Raw genomic sequence first — 13204 nt, 5'->3', positions numbered from 1 at the left:
CAATTGTGTTTGTTTGTACAGTGTCTCCTCCCCCCCCCCCCTCAATGTACAGTGTTACTTGTTTATACAGTGTGCCCCCCGCCCCCCCCCAACCACCTCCAATGTAAATTACCCAGTATGGTTGTCAATATCCCAATGTACCCAACCCCCCCCACCCAACCTCCTCCAATGTACAGTTTCTACGTCAAATGTATATACTCCCTTTTCTTGACTCCTTCTGTATCACAAACAGTACTGTATTTGCAAATCTGGTATGTCATAAATGTATAGATGTAGCAGTACTGACTATCTGTATGTCATGTATGTCATATATGTCTATATGAATTGAAAATGGGGGACCCTGATGGAAACAAGACAAACGTCTTTCTCAGGTCTGCATCCCCTTAACAATTGTATGTATTCAGCCGTACTGTATTGTACCCATTCTGCAATCTGTTAAATAAAGTTTTCATTCATTCATTCATTCAAATTCAAGCAGGCGATTCAAGCAATCAATCAATAATTGGTTCGACAGGGAGTCAGTCGACTGCGACATCTTGTGGCTGCCTGTAAGCACGTGCTTTTATGTAGCTGTGTCAAGCTAGCTTAATTAAGCTTTTATAAGACTTCCTGTAAAGAAGTTTGGCCTTCAAAATAAAAGCGATGACATTGACACATGCATTATTGCTCTGGCAGTAAGGCAAAATAAACATCCTAATAATAGTTTGAGGAACCTCTACATTACCTATAGAGTGTAGAAACAACCCACAGCAGATATGTAAAAAAAAATTATGAATTATAATGGTGAATATTCATTTCCCATGTAAAATAGAGCATTGTATAGTCTGTAAGTAGGCTTGATACAAGTTAACGTGATTAGAAAGAGTTGTGTATGATAAAGGAAGCTCTCTTCTTGCATAAACAAATTGGTTTAAACACAGCAGTCAGCAATGTGCAATCTTAATTTGTGTATTTAAACATTTAATGTTGAAAATGTATCAGGCCATAATGTGTAGCCTATGGGCTAATGACTAGGGGTTACATAATACCGGTATACAGTATTTAATTTAATATTATATCGTTTTATTATTATTTTACATACAGTATATTATTTGCCAATTGCAATGGAAACCTTTATTTAGAAAATATCTGTCTATTTCAGACCGGACGTGGATTTCCTTAAATTAGCTGGCTTGACACTGGTCTTTTATGTCTCTCTCTCTCCTGTCCTTTCTGTGACACAGACCTGGGAAACGTGCTCGTACTTAGTTGGTCAACATGCCTGCAGATTTGGGCCAGTGGAGCGGGCCTCTTGCCTTGACAGAGATTGATGAGAAGCCTGCACACGTCCTCGCCCTCAAGTATGGCTCTCTTGAAATTGACGAGCTGGGCAAAGTGCTCACGCCGACACAGGTACATTAGCTATGACGTAACTTGCTTGCATGCTTTGCCTGCTTTTTGCATTGTGTGCAGTTGTTGAGTCCATGCACACAGCAGCACACATCATATATTTTGTGTTGTGTTTCTTTTGCTATTGGTTCTTGCTTTTATGTTAGACAGGCCTTCCATTAGCTCTATGTATGTATGTACGTAGCCTACATACAAAGCTCAATAGAGCTAGCCTTCCGAAGTTCCATCCACTGTTTGGCTAAAGTGTGTAATGCTTGACAGGCTGTGGTTTGGGGTGTTCTGGTGGTCCAGGCCGTTAATCACGGTTCTTTTTTTTCTGATCACATTTTTATTTTCCATTTTTCCTTTTTACATGTAACAAAACACTACACGTAAAAAGGAAAAATGGAAAATAAAAATGTAACAAAACACTATGAATTGAAAATGGGGGACCCTGATGTAAACAAGACAAACGTCTTTCTCTGGTCTGCATCCCCTTAACAATTGTGTGTATTGAGCTGTACTGTATTGTACCCATTCTGCAATCTGTTAAATAAAGTTTTCATTCACAATACAGTAATGACAATAATACACAAGACATCACAGGACAGTACTTCAACAATAATAATTACAATAACGACGAGACGATTAGAAATAATAAATACAGAATATAAAAATCTAATTATCACAGACACACCACAAAAGACATTTCCTCCCCCACTCCCACCCCAGGACCAGCATCCAGACCCCGCTTGGCCGCTAGATCATGGCCTTTACCTTCTCGGCCGCTGAGGCCCATAGTGCAATGTTGGATTGCCCAACTCCAATCACCCGAGCAGTGGAGATCTCCATGTAAATGACATCCAAAAGTGTCAAAGACCAATTGGTCATTGTGAGTTTCTCAGGTTGTTTCCACCTCATGGCTATCAATTTCTTGGCTGCTGTAACACCCGCCAGAATTATAATCTTTTGCTGTATGGAGGCCCGCAGTAGTGATATATCATTTAGGAGCAGTGTTGCTGCTGCAAGTGGAATTGTCAGGTTACATTATGTTTGAAAGTTTAGTTGTTATAGATTTCCAAAAGCGAGCCACCGGTGGGCATTCCCAAAACATGTGCATATAAGTGCCAGTCAGAGTCAGCCACCAGCCCCATAGCGCCCACATGGTTTTCTTAAAAGGCTGGCGTGACAGCTCAGACTTCTGAAAGTTTGTTTTTTGATGCCGTCCCCTTGTCGTTTCCACCCGGATCTTGCTGTTGCTTCATCTTCATGCACCTGCACGCTTGTCCAACAGAGATCTCATACAAGCTATTGCCTGTATTTCCATCCAGGTGCAGAATCGACCCACTTATATGGAGTGGGAGGGAAGTGACCCTAATAAGCTATACACCGTTATCCTGACCGACCCTGACGCACCCAGCAGAAAAGACCCCAAATTCAGGTGGGTCCGGCACTTTGCACATATGAACAAACGCCAAACATCCATTCTATTCTATTGCACGGAACCGGAACCATATCTTGATCTATGTCGTGGGAAATTGGAGGGGTAGCTTTGACAAACTAATGCATTCAGTGTTTTTTTTACCCAGATAATTATGGTAGACTCTCTAAATTGACCCTATTCAGTGTAGGCTGGATCACTCTTGGAGAGATGTATCTGTCAGTGATGTGTTGAATGAAAAGGCTTTATCCTTAGTCAGTAGTACTCATTTATATCTATTCCAGTTTATTTATTTAATTTAACCTTTATTTAGCCAGATAAAACATTAAGAACAGGTTTCTTATTTACAATATCGATCTGGTCCAAGAGGCCCCAACAGGAGTACAAATATACATATATGTATATTACACACCAATAACAAAATAAAAGTTGAGAATCATACACATAAGCAAATAACAAACAAACCCCATGCACAGCCTATGTACAAAATAAATAAACAGGAGGATTAGGGTGTGTGTGTGTGCACACATGCAAACAGATGCGTGTGTCTAGGTGCGAGTATGAATGAGTGCTTGTATGTTGTGTGTGAGGGTGTATGCAAGTGTGAAACTGGGGTATCAGCAAGAGCAGGAGGAATCTACTAAGAGCATGTTGAGTATATTCTTGAAGGCAGTCAGTGAAGTAAGAGCTGCTAGTTTAAGGGTGTCTTGAAAAGTGTTCCAGTCATAAGCTGCTGCAAAGTGAAAGGAGTTTCGGCCGAAGGTGGTCTTGGATCTTGGGATGTTTAATTTGATGAGTTTGCTTGATCTTGTACCATGAGTGCTCTGAGAAAGGTGGAGCAGGGAGGAAAGATAAGGTGGGGTCTTGCCCAGGATTGTCTTGTAAATGGAGTGAAACCAATGTTGGAGTCGGCGGGTGTGGAGGGAGGGCCAGTCAACCAGTTTGTAAAGGTCACAGTGATGTGTATTAATTACTTGTATATTGTTATTGTACTTTAACTTATTTTCTTTGTACTGTACTCATGCTGTGTGATGACAATACATTTAAATCTAATCTTTCTCTTTATCAAAGAGAGTGGCATCACTTCTTGGTGATCAACGCGAAAGGCAGTGACGTGTCCAGCGGTGACGTCATGTCTGACTATGTGGGGTCTGGGCCGCCCAAAGGCACTGGTAAGAGAACCGTGTTGAGCAGGTCTATATGAGAGGTGCAGAAAGGCCCGCTTTGCCGTGCTAATCTGAATAACGTAGAAATGGAGGCTTTTTGAAATTGTGAAAAATTCACATTATTTTAAACCGTTAATGCCAATCCTAAACATTACTTGAAATATGTACACGCAGGGAACAAACTTAACTTTTTGACTTACCAGCCATTTGGCTGGTAGATTTTAAAAACTACCAGCCAGGCAGATTTTTTACAAGCCAAAAATTATAAATGGCTTTTTAGTATATCCGCCATGTGTTATTATTACTATATAATACTCTCATATGCTATTTTCAATTAATATCATAAACAACATAAGGAATATTAGCATAATTTTGAGTGGACTGAAGGAATGAGTCAGCGTTAATAGTTTTAAATGCAAATAATTTATTGAGACACTCGGGACACACACACACACTGTTTCAACTCACCACCCCTGCATCATATTGTAGTCTAGTCTGTCTTCAAACTTCCACTCCTCTCGAAACTTTTTTATATTTGAATATCAACATTATCTGTCCATCCTCAGTAATCCTCAGTTTACTATAATATACTCCTGTCCTGAGTCCCGACTAGTGACTTCATCGTCTTTAAATAATGTATTTGAGATTCTCTTAAACAATTTTTTTTATTTTTTTATTCTTAAACTAATTTAATCTATTGAATAACGACCTGTTCAATGTAACTACAGTTCAATATCTTAAACTAATCTTAAACTAATTAATCTATATTGAACTGTAGTTGCATTCAACTGGTCGTTATTCCTCTGTCTTTCCTCTGTCAGCGCGCACACACCACACACACAGACGGCTCCTCCCCCGCTAGCCCCCACCCTCTTCTAGTCAGCCTGCTGTTCTCTGTCTCTCTCTCTCTGTGTGTTTATGCGGAGCAGCGTTAGCTCCGCGCGGCTAACGCGGAGCTAACGCTAGTTTGCCCCGAATTAAATGAATAACTAGGTTGCAAATCATAGTAGTTTTCACTGCACATAGAAGAAGTCAAACAGCGGGAGCATTTCGGGGGGGCATATGACCAAAACCCAGGCAACTTCGAGCCCTTAAGGAATCAAATAGTCTGCTCTATGGTTGCATGCTGTGTAGTGCTGCTCTGCTCGGCTTTAATGGAGCAGAAGCACGGACTTAATCAAACGTGACATAATCAAACAAGCGAGCTAGCTGGCTGCTGTCATTGCTAACAGCTAGATATGTGCGAGTCACAGCAGGCTAACGTTATTTCCAGGAACAAAAGCATTCATTCTGCAAGTTACGTCAATGGTGCTTGAAGTGTGTGAACTTAGAGAAACAAAATGGCAAACGTACAAAACATTGCTACAATATAACATCTCCGGTCTCTCTTTCTTCATCTTTTCTGTTCTCTCAACTGTTACGCTACCTGGCTAGCGAGCTGTACCCAGCATGCCGTTCAGTGTTGTAACAGTTAACCCTTTCTCCGCCGATGACGTGTTTACACGTCATTCCTCGCCATGCGTAATCTGCCAATGACAGGTTACGGCGTCTTTGAGATCAATATTTCATATTTTCGTCATGGTATTCACATTTCACCCACGGAGTCTTTGCTGGTGTTGTAGGACTCCGCTCAACTCTGCAACGCTTCAATACCGCCACCTGGTGGCCGATCGGCGAGTTGCCAAAACCGGAAGTGGCCGGAAGTGCTTAGTCCGTCCGCTATTCCGTCCGGCCACTCGCTATCGCTTGCGGGACTCTATCCAGACACCGTGCATATCGATCCGTTGCCATAACTCAATAAACAACATGATTGGACGTATATTAGTATTATACAAACCGGAACTGGATCACCTAGATCAACATCCCATAATAGCGATCTTTTTGCTCCACGCTCATCACCCAACGGTAAGAGGAGACTGGGGTGAGTTTCAGCGTTTTTCTTTACCATTTTCGATACAAACTGCTCTGATCTATATATCACCCATACTACATAAATGATTTAACGTCGGCCACGGAATTATAAACGACCCCCCCCCCCCCCCTCCCCCCCCTCCGGTCAACTGCAGATGATCAGTCAACACGTCTAGGATCATGTACAGTTGAAATTTTTTATCTGCCGTCGATCGGTATCAAACTGCATTTGATGATCTAATATATGCATTTATGGCTATCTCACGTTCTATGAAATACTGCAGAAAACGATAAAACCATATTTATACTCTAGACCGTATTATTGTATGAATGTGTGAATGAAAAAGTAAAACGTTCCTACATCCTGAACGATAGATAATTGATGTTGAATGGGCCATAGTAATTAGAGTTGTTCCGATACCGATACCAGTATCGGAAAAGCCGCCGATACTGCCTAAAATGCTGGTATCGGCCGATGCTGCTCTAATGCTGCGCTCCGATACCATATGACATAATTTATCAACAACACTGCGGTCTGTTGAGTGAGCATTATAAAACAAACGTGTGCTTAATCGACCGTGAATTAAAGTGTCAATGCCATTTGTAATTTTAACAGCAGATACTTTCTTAAAATGCCATCGTCCCGACAGAGCGCTGTTGACGGGGAGCTCTGATGGGTTCGCTTGGTGGCTGGTGTTATTAGCATTGAACAGCTAACCGAAAGCTAGCTTTAACGTTACCTTGGCTAAAGTTGGGGCTATTCATAATCCAGCAATAATGGCTGCAGACCTGCAAGGAAAGTACAGCAAGTTGGCAAAGGAGTATTCCAAGTTAAATCACAATGTCACCAGTAACGTTACGGTCTTTCCATACCGGTAGCTCATGCTAGCTAACCTAGCTCACGTTAACGTAGTCATTGATCGACCACAATTAATGACATGTTGCGGACAGCCATATCGGTGAAAATGTTTAGCTACAGACATACAGACACTACAAACACCCACGTCCACACACCAGTACATAAATCCACTGACACCAGTGTTGGGACTAACGCGTTACAAAGTAACGCATTACAGTAACGAAGTTACTTTTTGCGATAAATAGTACTCTAACGCATTACTTTTCAAATTCAGTAACGCTACTTACGTTACTGAATGGTTCGTCACTGCGTTATTTGCGTTATATACGGCGTAGATTGATAGCGAGCAGTAGTGATTATTATTATTATTATCCTCATATCCTGTCTGCCTGGCTGCGAGGAAACGCTATGCTGGGGGCGTGTTTTGTTTACTATTCCTGAGATTCCTGACTGATAATGGCAGCGCCCAGCTACTGCTACTCGCGTATTTCTCTTTTGTCGAGCGAAAAGAAAATAACGTTTTAGTTATGTCATTTGTGTTTTGGCTCAAAGATACTGGAGTATAACGTTAACTACGAGGACTCATCCAAATCCACTCGCCACCCGCGTAGAATGATACGAGGCGACACACAGCAAATGGGACGGAAAACTTTTTTCAACTACTTGGAGAGAGAATATACAGTACAACATGGAAATGAAACAAAGAAAATGTTTAAGGGGCTGCAGGACTAACTTTACATCTCGACAGACACTGGTGAGTGCAGTGATGTGAATGTAAATGAATGGAAACTCAAGTTGATCAACGCATTTCTGACTACAAATCTGCCAGGGAATCTCATCAATACTAATCAAACAATATAAATATAGTCCTTTCATGCACAATTGATATCCTAACTATTCTAACGTTGCAATGCACGATTGATATCTTAAACAACGTTGCAAGACTGTTATAATGAAACGCTCCGGCGACAGATATCAAGGCTGTTCCTCAAGCACTTATTTTCAACCTAGAACCTAGAACGTGCATGCGCTCAACCTAGAACGTGCATGCGCTCAACCTAAACTTGCATGCGCGCAACCTAAACGTGTCTGCGCTCAACCTCCCCGAGCAATTAGGCACGGTGCATTTCTTATTACGTCAGGACATTTGTGTTTGTGTCAGATTTGTGTTTATCTAGACCACATTGCTTAGCAGAGTTCAGTGATGTGAATGGAAACTGTCAAGTTGATCAACCGATTTTGAGTATCTGTATCTGGCTGCATGGGAGCAATTTTTTTCTTCTTCAAGTAACTAAATAGTTACTTTTCACAGTAACGCATTACTTTTGGGTGTAAGTAACTAGTAACGTAACAGAGTTACTTTTTAAATGAGTAACTAGTAAAGTAACTGAGTTACTATTTTTCAGTAACTAGCACAACACTGACTGACACCAATGATGAAGGACCACAATGGAAACAAGCCTATGGCTTTATTGTGTTTTTTATGAAATCCTATTGGTAAATGGAGAAAATGTATACCTGTCTCATATTATGATCAAATGTATATGTGTGATTTTCCATTCTAAACCAATAAACTATTCAATCAATCAAAAAAGCTTTTAGTGCCAAATGATAAGAGTCTGAGGCGGAGTCTCAAAAGAGAATGTTGAATATTTATTTTGCATCGAAAATCACAACATGCACGTTCTCAGTGCTACTAGCTTACAGACTGAGTAGGGTATATCTGCAGAGCCACTGGGTAGCGAGTGCAACACCGTCTAATGTCCGTGTGGATCATTGGATTATGGCAGGGATCGGCAATAGGCGGCCCGCGGGCCGACATTGGCCCGCCAGCAATCATTTCTGGCCCGTCAGATTATTTTGAGAATATGATATTTATTTTACGCGCGGGAAATATTCACTCGGGACGCAAGGGTGTCTTTTATTGTGAAGCTGTATCTATCTACCGGTAGTCATCAAAAGCATGTCTGTCACTATAGCCAATTGAAATGCTAGAAATGGTCACGTGGACTGGGAGAACCAATGGAATAGTCCCACCGGGCCGCGTGTATATTTCCCTAACGCACTTTCACTTCCACGTTCGAGATGGAGCGAGTAACAAAATGTGTTAAAAAAACAAAACAAACATATTGGATAGCTTCTTTGCAACGGGGAAATATAACGCTTCTTTTAATAAACAGGAGCCATACTTAAAATACGGGTTTATCGCAACAGGTCGGTGATTCTTGCGTGCCGAGCCAGACCAGAGAAAAACGTTTGTCTTTTTTCACTATATTAAATTAGCCATTGTTTTTTATCCTGGCCCACCAAGCAATGGCTTGGGGAAAATCTGGCCCGTGGCCAAACCTAATTGCCGACCCCTGGATTAGGGTATATCTGCAGTGCTGCAGCCCCATACTCATTGATTAATGATACTAATACAAATCTATACAATCACCTGTTGTTGAATAAATACCATTACTTTCTAGTTATTACTAAAAAACAGTATATATAAAACAGTATCTGTAAAAAAAAATATATATATATAATTTATATAATTTTTTTTTTTTTTTTTTTTTTTTTATGTATGCACTGGTATCGGATAAGTATCGGTATTGGCCGATACCCAAAGCTTAGGTATCGGAATCGGATCGGAAAGGAAAAAATGGTATCGGAACATCTCTAATAGTAATGTCAATTTAGCAATACAATTTAAAAAGTTATAGCCCTGCAAAGAAGGTGAACATCTCCATAGACAAATAGAGCTGGCAGAGAGGCTACAAGGATGGATATAAGCTCCGGCAAAGAATGGGTTAATAGGGGTTCCCTCTCAATACACTACAGCAGGGGTTGGCAATTAGGTTTGGCCACGGCTAATTTAATATAGTGAAAAAAGACAAACGTTTTTCTCTGGTCTGCATCCCCTTAACAATTGTGTGTATTGCGCCGTATTGTATTGTACCCATTCTGCAATCTGTTAAATAAAGTTTTCATTCATTCATTCATTCATGAACAGCAGATCAGCTGTTGCAGATCACCGCGGCGCGTGATGAACAGATCAGAAGACAGAATGCATGAAAACACGACTCACCATACCTTGTTTGTTGTTAAGTCCTCCAAAATCCCTGCTAATGTTTGAAACATGTCCAATATCCACTCGCCGCCCTCCAATTCCAGATTGGCGTTGAATGCAGCTACTTTATCTGCCAACTTGAACACAGTTGTCATCATTTCCTCGTTGTTGTTGTTGTTGTTGTCGCCACATATTATGCAGAGAGGACGTCGGCTCGGCACGCAAGAATCACCGACCTGTTGCGATAAACCCGTATTTTAAGTGGCTCCTGTTTATTAAAAGAAGCATTATATTTCCCTGTTGCAAAGAAGCTATCCAAATATGTTTGTTTTGTTTTTTTAACACATTTTGTTACTCGCTCCATCTCGAACGCGGAAGTGAAAGTGCGTTAGGGAAATATATTCCATTGGTTCTCCCAGTCCACGTGACCATTTCTAGCATTTCAATTGGCTATAGTGACAGACATGCTTTTGATGACTACCGGTAGATAGATACAGCTTCACAATAAAAGACACCCTGGCGTCCCGAGTGAATATTTCCCGTGCGTAAAATAAATATCATATTCTCACAATAATCTGACGGGCCAGAAATTATTGCTGGCGGGCCAATGTCGGCCCGCGGGCCGCCTATTGCCGATCCCTGCACTACAGTGTAGGTGCTGGTAAAAACAAGGGAAATGATTGAGATACAATTTCTAGGGGTAGTTATTGATCAGATATTAACATGGAAACAACATTTATTTACTATATTCAAGGACAAATGTCTAAGACGGTAGCAATCCTGTATACATGTACATAATTTACTGCTCACTTATACTTCCTTACATATCTTACTGTGTATGGGGGTCGACATTTAAAAATACTTTAAATTCAATAGTTTTACTGCAAAAGCAGGCCATTCAGAGCCTTTATAAGACTGGTTACTATGACTACACAAATCCACTGTTTATAAAGTCTCATGTTATGAAATTTTATGATTTGGTTTAATTATGCAAATAATGTACAGAGCTAAAGCAAAGTTACTCCTGGACGGTGTGCAAATATATTTTTTTAATACATGAAAGAAAATATTATTTGAGAGACGTTTGTAAACGTACTGTTCAAAAAGCTAAGAAACGGATTAAAAGGAGATGTATTTCTATTGTTGGGGTTAACTTGTGGAACAATGCTGATATACATTTAAGAATGAGTATTCGCTTTTGGTTTTTCCAAAAAAAAAATTGTATGGCTATTTTTTGAAGATGAACTTTTGTTAATTCTTATTTTGTTATTCATTGTTTTTTGTTTTTGGAGTCTTAATTTGGAATATAGGACAGGCATGTATAAGCATTATGCTTCAGCCTGTATCGTTTCAGTCACTGCCAAATCAAAGATTGATTAATGATTGTGCATATTTTATTGTGTGTGATTACTGAATAAAACTACTACTACTAAACTACTATTGTCGCATTAATGTTAACTATTAATTATTTTCTAATTAATGACTTATTTGAAAATGAAAAAATCTATGCCCATCCCTAGTTTGGAGCTGGGCAAAGGTGTCATTGTTTCCTAGGCAAAGGTGCCAAACAACCTTTGTCATTGTTTATGACTAAACAGTAGCTCTTCTTTTGTCTTTCACTGCAGTTTAGAAAAATCAGTACACACAGTAATATGTTTCATCTAGTATGAACACCAGTAGTCTAATATTAAACGTCCTAACTCTTCTCAGTATAAAGGTTAGGGTTGTTATTGTTAGTACCAAGTGGCAACAAATAAAATGAGTGGGTCCTCTTGTCTACTTTATATATAAATAAATAAAATAACTTGATTTTGCCACCGTTGATCATTTTAAAGTATTGGTTTTGGCCTAAAATAAATCAAAACACTACCCAACCCTAATGAATAAAGGTGTGTAACTTCAGAAGTCGAGCAACTCTCCTAACCATATCTGTTGTCCCCCAGGCCTCCACAGGTACGTGTGGCTGGTCTACGAGCAGTCGGGCAGTCTGAGCTGCACCGAGCCTGTCCTCACCAACCGCTCCGGGGACAACCGCGGCAAGTTCAGAGCCCAGAGTTTCAGGCAGAAGTACGGACTGGGGGCCCCAGTGGCCGGCAACTGCTACCAGGCCGAGTGGGACGAGTACGTCCCCAAGCTGTACGAGCAGCTGGCTGGGAAGTGAAGAGACTAACGAGCACCAGGAACCCCCAAGGAGCCGATAGGCTGATGGGAAATCCTCGTTCTTGCTAGCAGGAGAAAACCGCCTGGCCACGTTTTCCATGCTGACTGGATTATCTAACTATACTACCTGATTATAACTAGAAATCCTTAACGACCTCATCACTCACAATAAATCTGCTGTTCACTGAGATTACCTGTGTTCTTTGTTGTGGCATAACTTTGTTTATCTGTATGTTGTGGGCTCTGTATATTTTATTGGAGCTAAAATAGCATCAGTATTGACTAGATTACCATGAACTTTTAAACAGTTCTTGTCCCCTGAACCCACCCATTTTAAGAATCCACATACATTCCTGTGGGACAGGTCAGTCTATTTGTGAACACGCACTTCTTTCCTAAAGCTAGGAATCGGAAAGAGAAGCCTCCTATCGGTGAATTCACAGTTATGTAAAGTCAGGGCTGAAGCCATAAAATGTTGTGCGAGATAGTAATAATAATTTCTTAGATTTATATAGCGCCTTTCATGAGACCCAAGGCGCTTAACAGTGGAGGTGGCAAACTAAGGGGAAGGAGATCAGAGGTACAATTTAAATAAAAAGAGGGAAGTCGGGCAGAGTCATTGATACATTTGGTGAAGAGGTGAGATTTGAGTTGAGATTTGAAGGAGTCCAGGGATGTTACGGATGTCTGGAGGGAGGGAGTTCCAGAGGGTGGGTGCGGCAACAGAGAAGGCTCTGGGACAGACGGTGCGCAGGTTGGTGGTGGGGATGGAGAGGAGACCGGAGTCAGAGGAGTAGGATGTAGGGATGGGATAGAATTTTCGAATAGTTGTTGCCAATCTCCACATTCGATTTTCATGTCATGTTTTTTTTATATATATAAAATACTTTTATTTTTAATTGAAGCAAACTATTCTTATTTAATTCCTTGAGGCAGCCTAATTTTCATAGCCTAATTGATCTAAAAGATGCACATGCTACTGTTTCTGTTTGTTTATTAAAACCGGTTGATAGGCCAATGCAATGCTGTTATTATATGCTACGATGGTGAATGGTGTCATTTTGATTTATTGTCGGCAGCTGAGCCGATCAACGTTCTGAAGGATTATCTGAACTTCAGATTCGGAAGTGCCTATTTATGTGCAATACCCTTTGATTTGAATGATTCATTCTATTAAAAAGAATAACTGAATTTAACTGAAACTGAACATTTTAACTGAAACGGGAAATAATATATTATTAATATAA

At 40.5% G+C, this 13204-nt stretch overlaps 1 protein-coding gene across 1 annotated transcript; it reads left to right on the top strand.

Moving 5' to 3' along the window:
* The first annotated feature begins 1189 nt into the window (after positions 1 to 1189).
* pebp1 (phosphatidylethanolamine binding protein 1) lies at positions 1190 to 12147 on the top strand. Its single transcript, XM_084307650.1, has 4 exons — positions 1190 to 1392; positions 2700 to 2809; positions 3881 to 3981; positions 11741 to 12147. The coding sequence occupies exons 1-4, from the start codon at positions 1258 to 1260 to the stop codon at positions 11956 to 11958; spliced, it is 564 nt and encodes a 187-aa protein (XP_084163776.1). The 5' UTR covers positions 1190 to 1257; the 3' UTR covers positions 11959 to 12147.
* The last annotated feature ends 1057 nt before the right edge of the window (positions 12148 to 13204 follow it).

This window comes from Notolepis coatsorum, assembly GCF_963971535.1.
Source record: "Notolepis coatsorum genome assembly, chromosome: 2".
Classification (NCBI taxonomy): Eukaryota; Metazoa; Chordata; class Actinopteri; order Aulopiformes; family Paralepididae; genus Notolepis; species Notolepis coatsorum.
Note: the sequence above shows the minus strand (reverse complement) of the source record. Positions and strands in the feature narration are given on the sequence as shown.